This window comes from Neoarius graeffei, chromosome 2 (genome assembly GCF_027579695.1).
Source record: "Neoarius graeffei isolate fNeoGra1 chromosome 2, fNeoGra1.pri, whole genome shotgun sequence".
In the NCBI taxonomy this organism is placed as follows: Eukaryota; Metazoa; Chordata; class Actinopteri; order Siluriformes; family Ariidae; genus Neoarius; species Neoarius graeffei.
Genome location: NC_083570.1, coordinates 1,117,711 through 1,138,033, shown reverse-complemented (window position 1 = coordinate 1,138,033; position 20,323 = coordinate 1,117,711). Strand labels below are relative to the sequence as shown.

The 20,323-nt window shown below is 41.1% G+C and overlaps 1 protein-coding gene across 1 annotated transcript; it reads left to right on the top strand.

Moving 5' to 3' along the window:
- Positions 1–411: 411 nt before the first annotated feature.
- On the top strand, positions 412–3,329 carry jdp2b (Jun dimerization protein 2b). The gene is made up of 4 exons (XM_060905044.1): positions 412–493; positions 1,304–1,458; positions 1,640–1,744; positions 2,020–3,329. The coding sequence occupies exons 2-4, from the start codon at positions 1,306–1,308 to the stop codon at positions 2,203–2,205; spliced, it is 444 nt and encodes a 147-aa protein (XP_060761027.1). The 5' UTR covers positions 412–493; positions 1,304–1,305; the 3' UTR covers positions 2,206–3,329.
- Positions 3,330–20,323: the final 16,994 nt, after the last annotated feature.

The window sequence follows — 20,323 nt, the reverse complement described above, 5'->3', positions numbered from 1 at the left end:
AAAAGAAAAGAAAAGATTCCTGTTGTGCTGAGTGAGAGAGAGTGAGAGAGAGAGAGAGAGAGAGAGAGTGGCTGCTGCTGCTGCTGCTGTTGTTGTTTGTGTTGAACAGCGCTGGAAGGAAGGCGGGAAACCCGTGTGGGCAGCGCGCGAGGGCTTTCCTCCTCAGTCAGAAACTGAGTGAGCGCGCGGAATCTTACTGCTGTGTCTCTGTTTGGTTGCTAGGGGCGTGTCCAGGTGGCTTTTTTTAGCTCGAGAGTTTTGTTGCTAAGGGGCGGGGCATAACGGTTTAATTTGACTCGTATCGTGTGTGTGTATGTTGTTTGGTTGCTAAGGGGGCGGAGTCGGGGAAGGGTTTTCGTTCTGTTTTCTTTTTTACGTCACTGGTAAGACACTTCCGCATTCCGCGCGCTAGTATTTAAGCGCGCTGATGCAACGGCGCTCAGGAGAGGAAGAGTTCAGCACTAAACACAACAACACCGCCACAGACAGACAGGTGAGTCTCACACGCTTTTAAACAATGCTGTTTAAAAAGATATAAACACTGCTTCACGCTGATTGAGTGCGCAGTAAGAACCGGAAGTCAGGTGGAGTGCGAGAAGTTCTGTAGGTTCAGCTTTAGATCCAGTTTAAACCTCGATCATCCGATGGTGCCGTGCAAAAGTCTTGGCACCCTTGATCCATTTATAACAGCTATTAGTGCAAACTTTCTTTATTTCCTCTCCCGTCAACATATGCAAGATGACCTCTATAACCCTCGAGTCAGTACAGAAACGTGTTACTTTTCAATCATTATAAATGCTTACTGCAAAAAGAGCTCTAGCTCACTTCCTGACCAAACTGAAGCCCCCTGTACCTGAGGTTACTGCTGAAGACGAGGGAAAAACAATCACACCTGTTACTGACTGAAATTAAGGTTTTTTGTGTTCCTTGAGCTCACTGAACATTTGGAAAATGTTTCATTTTACTGACAATACTAGCTATACTGTTCCTGGACAGATCAATCCAGTACGGTGACACTTTTTTTTTAAACCATGCACAGAATATTGAACACTGAATGGGAGTGAGTGAGTTATATTTTAACTTGTTTAATGTTAGGGTTGTAACCGAGTGCTGTGATGTGATCTGTTTATACCAACCTCCAGGTCTGTCAATGTTTAAAAGCTGACCTCAGGGAAAATAGCTGGACACGTCTCTTATCTTTTGACGTCTGCTGGAGCTGGACATGTGTGAATTGTGTAGTGTGGTGTTCTGTGTAACAAACATGAATTATTTCATAACTTTTTCCCCTCACTTTGTGTGATAGTGATGATGCCGACTCTGTCTCCATTTGCGGGTTTTCCCGCCTCCACGCTGAAGGAGCAGCTCAAACTGGCTGAGATTTTCAGTCTGCAGGCCTCCATGACCCCCACTGAGCTGTCACACATGGGCAAGGGACCATTCAGCCTTCTGCAGAGTGAGGTACACACCGCTATAAACATCTGAGCACTGGCCTGAAATCAAAGCAGTGTCTCTGATCCCTCACTGCAGTGTGCTTAATAACCTTCAGTGCACTTTTTAGTACAAGAGCACCACCTAGTGGCCAATCCACATACCTGCCTGTTTATATTTGTTTCTCATAAACGCTTGTCTTTTTATTCAGATGGCTGATGAAGATGAGAGGAGGAAGAGGAGGAGAGAGAAGAATAAAGTCGCAGCGGCTCGTTGTCGCAACAAGAAGAAGGAAAGAACGGACTTCCTCCAGAAAGTGAGTGTGCATTAATAAACACAATGTTCACCACCAGTAGTGAATGTTACCCTGTGACACTGCTGAGTTCTGTGTTGTGATTGGTCTGAAGATGTGGGTACACTTTCCATGAGTGCAGCTCTGCATGTAGTGGTTCGTTTCAGATTAATGCACGTTTTCTAATACAGCTGCGCCCTCTAGTGTGGATATTGATCTTAAAAATAAAGTAGCAGTCCTTTTCTGTTGCTGATTCAGTAAACTGCTGCAAGATGTCTCACCGTGTCTCTTTGTCTCAGGAGTCGGAGCGGTTGGAGGTAGTAAATGCCGAGCTGAAGTCTCAGATTGAGGAACTGAAGCAAGAACGTCAGCGTCTCGTCCACATGCTCAACCTCCACCGTCCCACCTGCATCGTCCGCACAGACAGTGTCCAGACGCCCGAGAGTGAGAAGAACCCGCTGCTGGAGCAGATCTCGGCCTCATGAGGCCGCTCCAGGTATCTGCAGGAGGACAGAGTGGAAATTTCACCCCAAAACCAGATGTCATGGGTTTGTGGAACTTCTAGAGATTAGACATTTGATGCCTTTTTGGAAAATTGCCAAAGGAACAGTCTGTTAGTCAGAACTGAACAAATTTGGGATGTAAAGATGGACATGAGGATCTTTGGGTTGTGTGGGAGGTGTCTCCACAACTTGAGAAACAGGAAGTCTTGCCCATTGTTGCGCTCAGAGATGAGACATGTAAAGAAATTACTAGAACGTTTGAAACCAAACTGGTGCCCTTTCTGAAAGCAGAGCTGCTTCCTGATTTTGTGGATTTCTCGATTATTTCCTCTCAAACATCTGCTTGTGAGACAGAGACGAGACGCACATGGATGGAAGTGTGAACTGGGCAGGAAAAAGAATCCCCTTCATCTCACTCCTATTTATATCATCTTGTACACTGACTTCCTGTTCATCTCCTGGGTAACAGGAAGTCCCAGAAGTAGCAGCCTGTCTTGCCTGGAAGTCCACTATATTGCGCATGTTATCCTGGAGGTTTCAGAGCATCACTACTCTTCATTAGGAGGCTGAATTCTTGGTCATGTTTCTCATGATGGTGTGATTTGGGTCACTAAGCTGATATTACGACTTGGTCACGTGACTGCGTTAGTGTAAAACTCTGAAGAGCCACCAGGTGGTGCAATTGATGTGTTTATTTTCAAAAAGGTAAAAAGTCAGATGAGAATATTTGGTATGTCTTTTTTGTTCAAAACAAATGTACACTGGCAGGCTTTATTTAAACAGCTAAATTAATATTATTAAACTGCAAATTTTTATAAATATAACCATGTACCCGTCACCCCCTGGTGCTGTAATGCTCAAATAACTTATCGCTGCTTTATTTTCCATAAATTGAGGAACGGATCAGTCGTCTGTGATGCTGAACCCTGACAGTGTGACTGTAATAACGTGTGCATGGTTTTTACATGTTTTTCTGTATTTAGTGATATTGACTGTTACATGAAACACTTTGTTTAAAAGTCACTTGATGTGATTTTTTTTTTTTTTTAAAGCTGTGGCTCTGCTGTGCGGAGTCTCAGGTCCGTCTGTTACATTTTGGGAATAAAATAAATGAAAAATGTGATGAACTTGTGTGCAACTCCATTCTGGGATAATAACTATCTGAATTGTACTGAACAACACGGTTTGAACTGTGCATTTAGTCACTTATTCTGGTGTCGTCCCCCCCCAATCAAAACTGTAATGGGAGTTGAGACGGAACACACCGTGGAGCAGCTGAACATTAACTGTCTTGCTCAAGGACTGAGATGATGAAGCTGGGATTGAAACTAACAACCTTCTGATGAATCACCCATCACCTTGAGCCTGTGTGATGCTCATGCCCCATTGTATAGTAATATTACAGTTTAACAACACGATAAAAACAAGATCCTGTGATCGAAGAATTCCGTGTACGTGAAATACTGAGACAAAAACATCCGACAACTAAAAGAATGGACTTTAAAAAAAAAACCTCTAAAGCCATGATGGAAAATAAACATGAGACAAATACACAACTTTAATTTATTTTTATATATGTTAACCTGCACAAATAACACCATGGTACGACATACACCTGTACAACCAGCAGGGGGCCCCAGTGCTGCAGTTGAGTCCCAAGGTTCGAGTCTGAGAACAAGACTCCACCCACCCCAGGTGAGGGTGTCTGCTACTGTGTTGGACCATTGTTTTAGTTAACAGGCTATAGATAAAAATCGTGTTCATTGCTCAGTAAGCCCTGCCCACTATTAGAATATCTGCCATATTTATTTACAACCCCGATTCCAAAAAAGTTGGGACAAAGTGCACAAATTGTAAATAAAAACGGAATGCAATAATTTACAAATCTCAAAAACTGATATTGTATTCACAATAGAACATAGAGAACATATCAAATGTCGAAAGTGAGACATTTTGAAATTTCATGCCAAATATTGGCTCATTTGAAATTTCATGACAGCAACACATCTCAAAAAAGTTGGGACAGGGGCAATAAGAGGCTGGAAAAGTTAAAGGTACAAAAAAGGAACAGCTGGAGGACCAACTTGCAACTCATTAGGTCAATTGGCAATAGGTCATTAACATGACTGGGTATAAAAAGAGCATCTTGGAGTGGCAGCGGCTCTCAGAAGTAAAGATGGGAAGAGGATCACCAATCCCCCTAATTCTGCGCCCACAAATAGTGGAGCAATATCAGAAAGGAGTTCGGCAGGGTAAAATTGCAAAGAGTTTGAACATATCATCATCTACAGTGCATAATATCAAAAGATTCAGAGAATCTGGAAGAATCTCTGTGCGTAAGGGTCAAGGCCGGAAAACCATACTGGGTGCCCGTGATCTTTGGGCCCTTAGATGGCACTGCATCACATACAGGCATGCTTCTGTATTGGAAATCACAAAATGGGCTCAGGAATATTTCCAGAGAACATTATCTGTGAACACAATTCACCGTGCCATCCGCCGTCGCCAACTAAAAGTCTATAGTTCAAAGAAGAAGCCGTATCTAAACACGATCCAGAAGCGCAGACGTCTTCTCTGGGCCAAGGCTCATTTAAAATGGACTGTGGCAAAGTGGAAAACTGTTCTGTGGTCAGACGAATCAAAATGTGAAGTTCTTTATGGAAATCAGGGACGCCGTGTCATTCGGACTAAAGAGGAGAAGGACGACCCGAGTTGTTATCAGCGCTCAGTTCAGAAGCCTGCATCTCTGATGGTATGGGGTTGCATTAGTGCGTGTGGCATGGGCAGCTTACACATCTGGAAAGACACCATCAATGCTGAAAGGTATATCCAGGTTCTAGAGCAACATATGCTCCCATCCAGACGACGTCTCTTTCAGGGAAGACCTTGCATTTTCCAACATGACAATGCCAAACCACATACTGCATCAATTACAGCATCATGGCTGCGTAGAAGAAGGGTCCGGGTACTGAACTGGCCAGCCTGCAGTCCAGATCTTTCACCCATAGAAAACATTTGGCGCATCATAAAACGGAAGATACGACAAAAAAGACCAACTAGAATCCTACATTAGACAAGAATGGGTTAACATTCCTATCCCTAAACTTGAGCAACTTGTCTCCTCAGTCCCCAGACGTTTACAGACTGTTGTAAAGAGAAAAGGGGATGTCTCGCAGTGGGAAACATGGCCTTGTCCCAACTTTTTTTTTTGAGATGTGTTGTTGTCATGAAATTTAAAATCACCTAATTTTTCTCTTTAAATGATACATTTTCTCAGTTTAAACATTTGATATGTCATCTATGTTCTATTCTGAATAAAATATGGAATTTTGAAACTTCCACATCATTGCATTCCGTTTTTATTTACAATTTGTACTTTGTCCCAACTTTTTTGGAATCAGAGTTGTACAATTAAATTAAATAGGGCAAACAACGAGAGAGGGTTAACACTCAGGAGTTTGTTGCTCAGCAAGCCCCGCCCACTACCAACAGAGCAATGAGCATAGCATGTCACTTCCTTCTCTGGGTGGAGTCTCGCCAAATGGCGATTGAAGTTTGAGGTTGTCCCTGTCGTCTCCTCTAGTTCTACATATGGAACGCACGGCAGTGCATTTTTTTCCCCACCGCACGCAAAGTGGACGATCCTAGCGACTTCTCTCCAGGTGTATTAACGCCATTAACGTTAGTTTGTTCCTGAACATGACGCATGAACAGCTGAATGTGCTTCTCTTGCATAAAATGAGCATAAAAATGAACGTGGATATAAATATCTTACGCCAAATGATTATGGCATGTTACAAAAAACATGCCATAATCAGACTGGGGACGGGTTCTTCAACTAGTTCCTTTCAGGATCCTTTGTGCTTCAGTGCTAGTTCGAGAACCGGCCCACGTTTTAATCAGAACCGCTGTAATCAAGGATGTGTTCTGGACGAGGGTTCAGAAGGTGTTCCGTTGGGGCAGATACGAGTCTTCAGTCCATTTTTTTCCTTTTCTGTTGTGTCCTCCATCACAGTGCTCCACTTCCGCTCTAACCTAATGACACGCCCAGTGATGTCATCACAGTTCACAAACTGGGAAACAACTTTTCAGATTCCGAACCAATTTATTTGCCGTAGAAATAAAATAATTTGGTGCAGGAGTCAGAACAGAACCTGTCCCCTGTTGGTGGAAAAGGGGTATCCGGGTACCAGTACCGTATAACAGAACATTAGGTCGTAGTGTATATAGTGTTAGATGATCATCACTGTGTTCTATCACGTGCTGGAATATAACTGGAGATCCGATAACGCAGTGTATTACGGTACAATAATGAGAGTTTGGATTAGAACCTGGACAGTCGTGGATCCGGGCCGTGGTGATGATACCGTACATTATTGTGATGTTCTGTGATTAATAAGTCTGAAATATGACTGCTGGAACGACACGCTGCTTCTGTGAGTGTGACGGCGGCGAAATCAGCTTCATGTCCTTCATACTGAAATAATATTTGATAATATTTTCGGTTTAATCATCCTTAATTTGTCTGCTCGCTGCTGCCATTTGGATCGCACATGTGACCTTCTGTTCATCAGCTCCGCTTCTCAGAACAAGTGTGTGTCGTGGGCGGCTGCCGTGTGTGTGTGTGTGTGTGTGTGTGATGCCACCTTGAGAACGCTCTGCTTCTAATAACACCCAAAAAAACAAACAGAGCACTAAGTAAGGGGCGAGAAAAAAAAAAGATCGGAACGTTTTACTAAAACGGATTAGCCGAGATGTTTAGCGCTGTGCACGATAGCATGCGGCTATGCTACATTCCCATATGCTGATCCGGTTGGTGTTTGTATTCATAATGAGGTTTTATAAAATTGTTCTTGTGATATCCAGAGCTTCCAAAGCCGAAATCTTTCCGTCGGCTCCAAGTTCACGATCCGTTCCGGTATTCCGTGTGCTAGTGCTTGTGTTAGCACTGAGTTGATGCTAAGTGCAACAAGTTATCGTGTCACATCTGAGGAAAACGTTGATGTTCTGGATCATTCTGTCATCTTTCAACGTTCACACTGTGTGTATAATCGACTAGCGAGCGCGGATTCAGGATCCAACAATACGAGGACAAATCCTTCCGGAAATGTTGATGGGAAATTTCCTCATCACTGGGATTTCTAAGCGCAGCAGATGATGGCAAAGTGATTTCCGACCTGAATTTGCCGAAGCTTTTGCTCGTTTCAGTAAAAAATCTGTGTCGGAAGTTGTTTTGTTAATGAACGCAGCGTGTGGCTTCGTTTCCTCTGAAATAGGAAGGAGGTTTATTATGAGTAAAGATCTGAAACTGCAGACAGATGAATGGTGAGTTCTGCTGTATTAGATTTACTGGATCTCCACCCACACACACACACACACACACACACACACACACACACACACACACACACACACACACACTCCTGGCTGTTTTGTGACCACACGATTGTTTCCAAAACATTTTCGAAGCTAAATGTCAAATACAATCACAGGACGAGAGACACAGCATTATTATTATTATTATTATTATTATTATTATTATTATTATTATTATTATTATTTCATTTCTTTCACCGTAATATTTTTGTAAATAATCTGTTTGTATAATTTGAAGCTGAGGCTGATTTCCAGGCCAGTGTGAATCTGTAGGAGTGTGAAAGTGTGCATGTTGTTCATTCACAGGAAGCCAGATGTTTATGATGCAATGTTGTTACGGTAATTTATCTGTCCTGTATTAGTGTTCATAAACAACTCATCTGCCACTCATCATCATCATCATCATCATCATCATCATCAGTAAGAGTTTATTAATCACTAATCAGAGCGGTTGTAATCAGTGGACTTTGCTGGTCCTTTCTCCTGATTAAACCGTGTCCGATCGGCTCCGAGACGGTGATCGTGTGAAACCACTGAAGGAAAAACAGAAAATCGAGTTTTATCAGCTATCACTGTTTCAACAAGTTCGTTTTTACTCATTTCTGAACACGAGCACTGTTCAATTCACCAACAAACAAATTCATGTAGTGAATTAGATAATCAGAATATTATACGTTATTACTGTAAAAATGTTATTTATTAAAGCTGTACTGCCTTTCAGATTTTTCAAGCGTAGGTCATAAAAAGAATTTTCCCAACACAGAATTATTTTTGTTTAGTGATCGAAAGCTACTGAATTCGAATCACAGACTTCCAATTTTATTATTTAAAAAAAATAAATTCTCTGCTATTTTTTCCTGCTTCACCATGACCCGATACAAGATACTACGTCATGCATCACATCCCGTGGCGGGCTTTCCCCGTTCACAGAAGGCAAATTTGAAACAGAATGGAAAAATGGAGGACGTGAGTGTGCGAATGAAACGTGAAAGAGCGACTACAGTAACGGAAAGAAAGCGAGAAGAAGAAAAGACGTTATGTTATATACGAAGGAAAGGAAACGCAGGAAATATCAAACTAATAAATATGGGCGCTCAGCGAGCACCTCGGTGTGATCAGCTGTTCGTTTAGCGACAGAATGATGGAACTGTCAGTGCACGCTCAAAGGGAAACCTGTAGATGGCAGTAATGCAACACTGTGGATGCCAGCTGCCGTAAAACCCAAAACAAGAAGAAGAAGGTAAACCTGCGCATGCGCACACGGACTTCCTCTGTCTGCTCGACTGCGCCAAGCGAGCGATTTCATGCACATTATTTGCTTTAATCCCCTCAAATTAAATAACTTCCCAGCCACAGAATGGCCTGATATTTTGTGAGATATTACAGAAATAAACAGATATCACAATCACCACATTTCAGACGCAACTAAATTTCACCGATTTTATGAAATCGAAAGGCCGCCTCGCTTTAAGATATGGATTTTTTAAATAAGTTTTATTATATATTTTACACTGTTACTTGATAAATAAATAAATAAATATGTTGAATATATAACTGATAGTTGCAGTAATGTACCTTATTACAATATTATTACAAAAATATTTGTATTATTCCTGTACAATTATCATGGATTGATAAAATTCATGTGATTACATTAACATTGAACAGTTATTCTACGAAATCGAGTCGTACATGAGCTGATAGTCAATGAGGCGCATAGCACCGAGACGAGATTGAGTGGAATACCTGTCCACATTCACTGGCTTTTGAGAAACGGAGCATTTTTATTTTTATTTTTTGCAAATTCGATAAATAAATTCTTGATGCAAAACGTCCGACAAAATAATTTCCGCTTAGAATGTAAACAAACCGGCGAAATAACAGAAGCGATTTGTGAAAAATTTTAAAAAGATACGCTCTTACGGTGAAATACTTTCATTCCATATTTTGTTTCTTTTCTTTTTTGTTTTCGAGTAGAGTTTTTATTTCGTCCTCGGTTGGTTCAGCAACACGCTCCGCCATTTTGTTTTTCTCTACTCACGGTATATGAGCTGATATCCTAGTAGTAGAGCAGCCAATCAGAGTGCGCGATTGCTCATATCCAGTGAATGTGGAAAGAATAATTATTGTGATATATATTGTCAGGATGTCAGACAGTCAGCTGAACAAACAGCTGCTGAAATCGATTCCAACTCCTGAGAGTCGGTGCTCAGGAACCTTCACGACCTTCAGACCCTGAAGGACAATCATCATCATCATCATCATAGTGATATATATTTACACTCAGTCACTTCAGCACACAGTTTCTCCTTTTATCAAAGGCAAAGACTCGATTATTACCCACAAATAAACAAACCATGAAAATAAACTCTACTTGAATATCCGTGAAGAATTTCAGTCTCACACGCTGGAAATAAACGGTGGCGTCTCAGCGTAGAGTCAGTATTCAGAATAAAGCTGAAGTGAGTTCAGGATCCTGACGATGAGGCTATTAGACGGTTATTAAAACTATTTCAGGATGTTTTATTGATTTGATGCAATCTATAAACAGCTGTATACAGAGAGCTGCACGAGGGGTGTGTACAGTAGAACGCGGCCAGGTTATAAACAAGACGTTAATCTATTGAGTGTTAATAAACGTGTTATTACACCTCTGTTACCGATTACTAAACATTTATAACAACATTTCTGAGTTTCTCACACAGACTGTCATGATGATGTGAAAAAAGAGAGAGAGTTAGCATTAGCAGTAGCTACATTAGCTAAATTATTTTAGCATCATGCTATAGAGGTGCACATGGTGACATCACAAGTGCAACTCTGACTGCAGCCTGGTGTGACATCATGTCGGGGAAAGTGAGTATGGAGTATGTGTGTCGGTGGGCGTGGTGCATCACTGTCAGTAACTGCAGGCAAGGGAACACACACACACACACACACACACACACACACACACACACACAGGTGGGGTTATTACACTCCATCACACTCACAAAGCATGAAACAATGCAGCTGCTGGTATATACATCACACACACACACACACACACACACACACACACACACACACACACACACACACACACACAGAAGGGAAACATTTGCATCTAATACACGTAGAATGAGCTTTGTGCTCATGTGCTCTCACTCACGTTGTGTTTCACTGTATGAACTTTCTCAACCTTTCTCGAACTCTCTTTCTGATTAAAAAAAAATTTAAATAAAACATGTTCAGCGCACCCCCCCCCCCATACACACACACACACACACACACGATACTCCTCTGTGTTCTCTGTAATGACGTTGTGAGACGTGATTTTCAATCAGAGCTCAGGAAAACCCGGGTGCTAATTTAATCCTTTCTTTCTAAAAGTTCAGAAAAATCTCGAGCTGAAATAAATTTCCACAGCAAGTAACCGAAACCAGGTACTTTGCATGTTTTCCGCTCACTTTTCCCTCATGGCCGCTCTGAAGAAACTGCTTCAGCGTGAGCCAGGGTCAGATGGCTGTTGTCTTGCAAACACATGGCGCGTGTGTGTGTGTGTGTGTGTGTGTGTGTGTGTGTGTGTGTGTGTGTACATTGCAGCTCATTCCGGACTAAAATCCCGGTTGCTCGAGAAGTGGCCTTTGGGCCTTGGCTGTAAAATTTAGGTTACAACCGTCTGCTTCCTCCGCAATCCTAAAATTATATAATATACGGTAGATCATATTATATAATGATATTATTATCATATTATATGTATACATAGATTCTACATGTACTTTGTTTTTTGTCTACGCTTTTTTTATCTGTTTGTACGAAGCAGGGCTTTGAACCAGAATTTTTTTCCTATTGGTTCGTTCCGAACAGAAACGGAATTTTAACGTTTCCGGTTTTGGGTTCCACCATTAAATAGACGTTCCCGAACCGGTTAGAACAAAAAAAATTTCGTTCCCGGAACGGTTAATTACGTTCCCTGTCAGCTGTTTAACAAATGGCTATAAAATGATGTCTCTGTCTCATCCAGCTTAAGCCAAATGTAGGCTAATTCTATTACAACCTTCATTAAATAAGACAAGAAATAATTCAAAACAATTATTATTTCAAATGTTGGCGATTTGGATTCTCAGTATGTCTTCCCATCTACACAAACAGAAAAAGTGCCAAAAATTCGTTTAGTGTGTTACCAAAGGCTAGTCAGGCCCTATGCATTGATAGGCTAACAGAGGTTAACGTCATTTAATGTTCGTGAGCCTGTCATTAACGTGGACAAATATATTGATATCGTGTTTGAAATTGACGTTTTTGAATAACGACAGACTGCAATATTTACCTCTTATTTAAGATGTGGAGACGTGATAGTAGTCCACCCTCCCGCTCTCTCCATTCAGTCAGCGAACGTCACACAGGAAGTGAACCCCAGCGGGTCATAGAAACTTGCGCAGGAGAAGAATGACTTTTTTTTATTTGTAGGCTACGGAAACTTTGAGGAACGAAATAAAAACCGGTATTAACCGGTTACCATTATTTTTAATAAGCGTTTCTGTTCCGGAACATAAAAAATAATAAAGTTCCCGGTTTTCGTTTTCGTTCCTTGAACCGGTTCAAAGCCCAGCTGGTACGAAGAGAGCTAAGTGAAACCGGAGTCAAATTCCTCGTGTGTGTTCACATACCTGGCAATAAAAGTGATTCTGATTCTGATCATCTCTCTCTGTTTCCTCATCCAACACCACAGACATAAACGTGCTGGTACAGAAGAAGGAAGGGAGGGAAATAAATAAATAAATAAATAAATAGGAACACAATGGGTGCTTGCACAAATTACAAATTGCAGAGGCGTCAATAATTGTGACACATTTTAAAATACACTACCGTTCAAAAGTTTGGGGTCACTTTGAAATGTCGTTATTTTTGAAAGAAAAGCACTGTTCTTTTCACTTTAAACTAATCAGAAATCCACTCTATACATTGCTAATGTGCTAAATGACTATTCTAGCTGCAAATGTCTGGTTTTTGGTGCAATATCTCCATAGGTGTATAGAGGCCCATTTCCAGCAACTCTCACTCCAGTGTTCTAATGGTACAATGTGTTTGCTCATTGCCTCAGAAGGCTAATGGATGATTAGAAAACCCTTGTACAATCATGTTAGCACAGCTGAAAACAGTTTAGCTCTTTAGAGAAGCTATAAAACTGACCTTCCTTTGAGCAGATTGAGTTACATTTGTGGGGTCGATTAAATGCTCAAAATGGCCAGAAAAATGTCTTTCTATTCATTTTACAACTTATGGTGGTCAATAAAAGTGTGACTTTTCATGGAAAACACAGAATTGTCTGGGTGACCCCAAACTTTTGAACGGTAGTGTATACACGCGCGCGTATATTGCTTCTGAGAATAAATTCATTTCTATTAAAAGTTTCGATTTCTCTCCTCTTTCAGCTCGTTAATATCCTCAGGATTTTTACCCATTTTAACAAGGGCGCCAATACTTCTGGAGCCGACGCTACATAAATAAAGGCTCGTTCTTGTGGTGAACGTTTTGCTGACGGGGTTAAGATTTCGACGCCGAGGGACGTCCTGGACGCTTGCGGATTTCAGACGGGTGTCGCTGTCTGCATGGTTCCCGTGGCAACCGCTTTTGTGGGCAAGTTAAAGAAAACCCGCCAGCGGAAGGTTCAGACGCGAGCGTTATCGGTGCCACAAAAAAAAAGTTCTGTTTCGTCTGTAGATTCTCCGTCAGAAACTCGATATTGAGAATAAAGTTGTGAAGTGACCCGTATGAGGTTCCAAAGAAGAACTGGAGCGAAGAAATCGAGGATTCGTCACGTCTCGTTCCTCAAACAAGCTCAGAAGAACTCAGAAGGCCTCGAGGTCGACGGGCAGCTCGTTTCTGGATGGATTCAAGAAATACAAGAAGGAAGTTGAAGGCAGAGGAAGGACGAGACTCAACCCCAGAGTGAACCGTTGGTCTCTGACGCCGCCTCTTTAGTTACCTCATGAGGTTTTTCTAGCTAGTTGGGTTCTTATCTCTCAACAACTCAACTCAAAATTGTTTTAGATAAATCTGTCTGCAAATTACAGTAAACGTTAGCCTTGTAGCTTTAAGGCTAATGTGACACTTCATTGCTCAGAACTAAACATTATGGGAGGCTTAATTTCGCTGTTGGTCACTTCACAGTAATCTACCAGCGTGTCCTCAACTACAACAGTGAGCATGACATTCAGATTTCCTCTGAACAAGAAGCTAGCGGGAGGCTAGTACTATGCACAAGGGCTAATCAGATTAGCGAGAACTGTGTTTCTGCTAACCAACACATAGCGTTTCTCATCTGCATTTCTAACTTACCTCACAACGTTTTTTGTTAGATAATTTTACCTCAGGATGTTTCTGCTAGCAAGTTAATCTTACCTCATGAGGGTTTTTGCAAGATAAATTTACCCCAGGATATTTATGCTAGCTAGTTCTTGCTTGTTCAAGTTCCCTGTAATCAATAGTTAAAGTTACCTCAGGCGATTTATGCTAGTTAGTTAAAGTTACAAGTGGAGCTTTTTGCTAGCTAAGTAAAGTTACCTCAGGAGGATTTTCTAGAATTCGACTCGGCAAATTGTCTTGTCTTTCTTTTCTTGTCATAATCACGTGTAAGTGATGGATCTGGATATCAGTGCCATAACGGTACTGTTCTTGGCTGCAGGAGTGGAACCCAGTGTGCTCTTCTGTTTTCTGTTGCATGCGGAGATGCTTTTCTGCTCACCACGGTTGTAAAGAGTGATTATATGAGTTACTATGAGTTCCTTCCTGGCAAAAAAAAAAAAAAAGAAAAACTCGAACCACCTTGAATCTTCCCATTTCCCTCTGACCCTCTCTTATCAACAAGGCGTTTGTTTTTTCCACCCACAGAACTGTCGCTCACTCACTCACTCACTCGATGATGTTTTTTGTTTTTGGCACCATTCTGTGTGAAAACCCCAGGAGGAGATCAGCAGTTCCTGAAATACTCAAACCAAAAATACTCATCTGGCTCAAACCAACACCCGTACTGCCACAGTGAAAGAAAGAAAGAAAGAAAGTCACACTTCACGGTGAGCTCACAATTTTTCCCGTTCTGATGTCTGAACATTGTGAACATTAATAACTGGAGCTCTTTTTTTGCATCTGTGTGATTTGATGCGTCGTGATTGGCTGATTAGAGAACCACAGGAAACAGCAGGTGGCTGTAGGGGGGTTCCTAATAAAGTGACCGGTGATTGTACGCTGTACGTGTATACTCGGAGTGGATTTAGAAGTTTACAGATTACTTTGCAGATTTCTGTTTCGCTGATGGCTACTTGACCATTCGCTGAACTTTAATGAAGGTCGACTGATTGAGTCGACGATACGTTTACTTTTATTAACTCACTTGTCGTTGCGAGAAACAATGCTGTTTTAACACGTCCCTTAATTTGTAAAAACAAAATGTCTATTTCTGTATAAACGTTAATATTTACTGAATTCCATCTGGTAGAACTCAAAGTATGAGTCGAGTGTGTGTGGAGTTTAAATCCAAGTGAAATTAATATGTATGATTCATTCGCTATTTGGGTTTTTTTTTTCCCTGCAAACCAAAAAACTGACACTACTGTCTGAGGTGTGTGTCGAGCTGAAAACACACACACACAACATGGTGAGAGGAAAAAGGTAAGCAGTCCTTTACCAGGTGTGTGTAGAAATCACAGAGAACTGCACTAAAGAGAAAGTTTAAAAAAAAAAATAGTCGTACGTTTGCGATGTTAAATACCTTCAGCTAAATTCTGACTTGCTGCGATATGAATGATGCTCGCTGCAGCAGTCGAACCTGGCATTAGTGAAGAAACCAGCCTATCTTCGTTCAATACAGCAAGCTAACGTTAGCAAATTACTGAACTCGGATTCGAGTTCATACCTTCTGGGGTAAAGGAGACGCCGGGGGTTTGTTTACTCCAGCGTACTTACTGAGACATTTTCCTGAGGTAGGACCAGGAGCGCTCATCCTCAGCGTCCAGCGCTAACTGACCTGAGAAGATCAGACTGAGATTTATCGAAGGAAATTTAAATAAAAATGTATTCAGAGAAGTATAATTGTTTTTATAACTCATATAATGATTACTTACAGTTCGGTCCATAAATATTTGGACAGAGGCAACATTTTTCTAATTTTGGTTCTGTGTGAACAAAACAATTCAGATGCAGTTGAAGTTCAGACTTTCAGCTTTAATTCAGTGGGTTGAACAAAATGATTGCATACAAATGTGAGGAACTAAAGCATTTTTTAAACACAATCCCTTCATTTCAGGGGCTCAAAAGTAATTGGACAAATTAAATAACTGTAAATAAAATGTTCATTTCTAATACTTGGTTGAAAACCCTTTGTTGGCAATGACTGCCTGAAGTCTTGAACTCATGGACATCACCAGACGCCGTGTTTCCTCCTTTTTAATGCTCTGCCAGGCCTTTACTGCAGCGGGTTTCAGTTGCTGTTTGTTTGTGGGCCTTTCTGTCTGAAGTTTAGTCTTTAACAAGTGAAATGCTGCTCAATTGGGTTGAGATCAGGTGACTGACTTGGCCATTCAAGAATATTCCACTTCTTTGCTTTAATAAACTCCTGGGTTGCTTTGGCTTTATGTTTTGGGTCGTTGTCCATCTGTATTATGAAACGCCGACCAATCAGTTTGGCTGGATTTGAGCACACAGTATGTCTCTGAATACCTCAGAATTCATCCGGCTGCTTCTGTCCTGTGTCACATCATCAGTAAACACTAGTGACCCAGTGCCACTGGCAGCCATGCATGCCCAAGCCATCACACTGCCTCCGCCGTGTTTTACAGATGATGTGGTATGCTTTGGATCATGAGCTGTACCACGCCTTCGCCATACTTTTTTCTTTCCATCATTCTGGTAGAGGTTGATCTTGGTTTCATCTGTCCAAAAAATGTTCTTCCAGAACTGTGCTGGCTTTTTTAGATGTTTTTTAGCAAAGTCCAATCTAGCCTTTTTATTCTTGAGGCTTATGAGTGGCTTGCACCGTGCAGTGAACCCTCTGTATTTACTTTCATGCAGTCTTCTCTTTATGGTAGATTTGGATATTGATACGCCTACCTTCTGGAGAGTGTTGTTCACTTGGTTGGCTGTTGTGAAGGGGTTTCTTTTCACCATGGAAATTATTCTACAATCCTCCACCACTGTTGTCTTCTGTGGGCGTCCAGGTCTTTTTGCATTGATGAGTTCACCAGTGCTTTCTTTCTTTCTCAGGATGTACCAAACTGTAGATTTTGCCACTCCTAATATTGTAGCAATTTCTCGGATGGGTTTTTTCTGTTTTCGCAGCTTAAGGATGGCTTGTTTCGCCTGCATGGAGAGCTCCTTTGACCGCATGTTTTCTTCACAGCAAAATCTTCCAAATGCAAGCACCACACCTCAAATCAACTCCAGGCCTTTTATCTGCTTAATTGAGAATGACATAACGAAGGAATTGCTCACACCTGCCCAGGAAATAGCCTTTGAGTCAATTGTCCAATTACTTTTGGTCACTTTAAAAACAGGGTGGCACATGTTAAGGAGCTGAAACTCCTAAACCCTTCATCCAATGTTAATGTGGATCCCCTCAAATGAAAGCTGAAAGTCTGGACTTTATGTCCATGTCTGTTATATAACTATAACTTGAATATGTTTCAGTAAACAGGTAAAAATTTGTGTCAGTGTCCAAATATATATGGACCTAACTGTATATAATCACTCTTTACAACCGTGGTGAGCAGAAAAACATCTCAGCATGCAACAGAAAAATAGAACACATTGGGTTCCACTCCTGGGATCTTAGAATCAACAATACATTCCTATTAAAGTGGCCAGGGAGTGTGTATATAACTAAGCATGTGGTGCAGCTCAGAAAATGGCTGCTTAAATGTTTCCGGTGTCTGCTGTCGGCCATGTTGAATTTCACACAACTCCCTCAAACAAGCTGGCGTGGTTTCCTGGTCCTGGTCAGTGTGTCTGTGGACGGAGTGAGGAGTGACGGAGATCCGCAGCCAGACGCTGTCGGGTGACGTGTTTCTGTATCACTGGTCATCGCTGTAATTAAACCATTCACTCTAACTGGTGTAAAGCTGCTGCAGTGGGATGGCGAGCGCAGCGCAGTGACAAACACCTCAACCACACGACTTTACTGCTCGTTTGCTTTTCCCTCACATTCCACAGGAATTTCGCCCAAAAACACTCGAATTGACGTCTATGAAAGCAGTTAGAAAACGCTAACACGTTTTACACGTTAAATCCAACAAACACTCAAAGGAAAATGCTAACATTTCTCCTCAGGAAAACAACAACAACAACAACAACAACAACAAATAACTAGCTGATAGCGTAATCTTTTTCAATCACCCATACGTAACACGTTAAATCTTCAGTAATCTTATACGTTTGCTTTTTTTCCCTCTTCAGCTCCGAGTGTTAATAAATACAAGCTCCGAAGGGTTTTACGCGCAAAAACAGACAAAAGCTAATCGAAAAAATCGGCTGAATAACAACTGAAGTGAAGTGAAGTGAGCATTACGTCACGATTTGTGTCACTGTAAACGTTTCTGTAAAGGATTTGCAGAAGGACGGGATATCAGCCGAGGGTGAAGATTAACAGGTTTTTTTTAAAAAAAAAAGAATTTAGATTTTAATTGTAATGGCAGTTTACACTTCATTCATACAGTTATATGAGTGTTGATTGTAGAGTTATCGTTAACTATCTGCTCAGATTTTATATTTAAATTACTTTTAGATCATTCATAAAATCATGTATTATTATTATTACAACCCCGATTCCAAAAAAGTTGGGACAAAGTACAAATTGTAAATAAAAACGGAATGCAATGATGTGGAAGTTTCAAAATTCCATATTTTATTCAGAATAGAACATAGATGACATATCAAATGTTTAAACTGAGAAAATGTATCATTTAAAGAGAAAAATTAGGTGATTTTAAATTTCATGACAACAACACATCTCAAAAAAGTTGGGACAAGGCCATGTTTCCCACTGTGAGACATCCCCTTTTCTCTTTACAACAGTCTGTAAACGTCTGGGGACTGAGGAGACAAGTTGCTCAAGTTTAGGGAGAGGAATGTTAACCCATTCTTGTCTAATGTAGGATTCTAGTTGGTCTTTTTTGTCGTATCTTCCGTTTTATGATGCGCCAAATGTTTTCTATGGGTGAAAGATCTGGACTGCAGGCTGGCCAGTTCAGTACCCGGACCCTTCTTCTACGCAGCCATGATGCTGTAATTGATGCAGTATGTGGTTTGGCATTGTCATGTTGGAAAATGCAAGGTCTTCCCTGAAAGAGACGTCGTCTGGATGGGAGCATATGTTGCTCTAGAACCTGGATATACCTTTCAGCATTGATGGTGTCTTTCCAGATGTGTAAGCTGCCCATGCCACACGCACTAATGCAACCCCATACCATCAGAGATGCAGGCTTCTGAACTGAGCGCCGATAACAACTCGGGTCGTCCTTCTCCTCTTTAGTCCGAATGACACGGCGTCCCTGATTTCCATAAAGAACTTCACATTTTGATTCGTCTGACCACGGAACAGTTTTCCACTTTGCCACAGTCCATTTTAAATGAGCCTTGGCCCAGAGAAGACGTCTGCGCTTCTGGATCATGTTTAGATACGGCTTCTTCTTTGAACTATAGAGTTTTAGCTGGCAACGGCGGATGGCACGGTGAATTGTGTTCACAGATAATGTTCTCTGGAAATATTCCTGAGCCCATTTTGTGATTTCCAATACAGAAGCATGCCTGTATGTGATGCAGTGCCGTCTAAGGGCCCGAAGATCACGGGCACCCAGTATGGTTTTCCGGCCTTGACCCTTACGCACAGAGATTCTTCCAGATTCTCTGAATCTTTTGATGATATTATGCACTGTAGATGATGATATGTTCAAACTCTTTGCAATTTTACACTGTCGAACTCCTTTCTGATATTGCTCCACTATTTGTCGGCGCAGAATTAGGGGGATTGGTGATCCTCTTCCCATCTTTACTTCTGAGAGCCGCTGCCACTCCAAGATGCTCTTTTTATACCCAGTCATGTTAATGACCTATTGCCAATTGACCTAATGAGTTGCAATTTGGTCCTCCAGCTGTTCCTTTTTTGTACCTTTAACTTTTTCGGCCTCTTATTGCCCCTGTCCCAACTTTTTTGAGATGTGTTGCTGTCATGAAATTTCACTTCGACATTTGATATGTTGTCTATGTTCTATTGTGAATACAATATCAGTTTTTGAGATTTGTAAATTATTGCATTCCGTTTTTATTTACAATTTGTACTTTGTCCCAACTTTTTTGGAATCGGGGTTGTATTATTATTATTATTATTATTATTATTGTAGTTCAGTTCATTGGAGAGAAAACTCCAGAATATGATGACTGGAAATTCAAATCAGCAGTGTGAACTGGCAGTAATTTGAAAAAAAAAAACATTTGAATAATTGTGTTTCTAACTAACATGAAAATAGTCTTTTGTTTTCATTTACTCTGTTTTCTTCATCTGGACTATTTCTGGGGTTTTGTTGTCTTTTTATAATACAAAGTTTCCAGGCGTCACATGACTTCCAGGAGTGAAAGAATTTTTAACTTAGACCACATCACACACACCACGAAGTCGAGAAAGAGCGAGAGATAGACAGATAGACAGAGAGAGAGAGAGAGAGAGAGAGAGAGGGGAGGAGAAACTGTTGTT

Bases quoted from the DNA above. Each gene is read 5' to 3' on its own strand.
- jdp2b (XM_060905044.1), top strand. From the start codon at position 1,306: ATGATGCCGACTCTGTCTCCATTTGCGGGTTTTCCCGCCTCCACGCTG. The intron at 1,459-1,639 runs GTACACACCGCT...CTTTTTATTCAG, and splicing joins TCAGCCTTCTGCAGAGTGAG to ATGGCTGATGAAGATGAGAG. The intron at 1,745-2,019 runs GTGAGTGTGCAT...TCTTTGTCTCAG, and splicing joins GAACGGACTTCCTCCAGAAA to GAGTCGGAGCGGTTGGAGGT.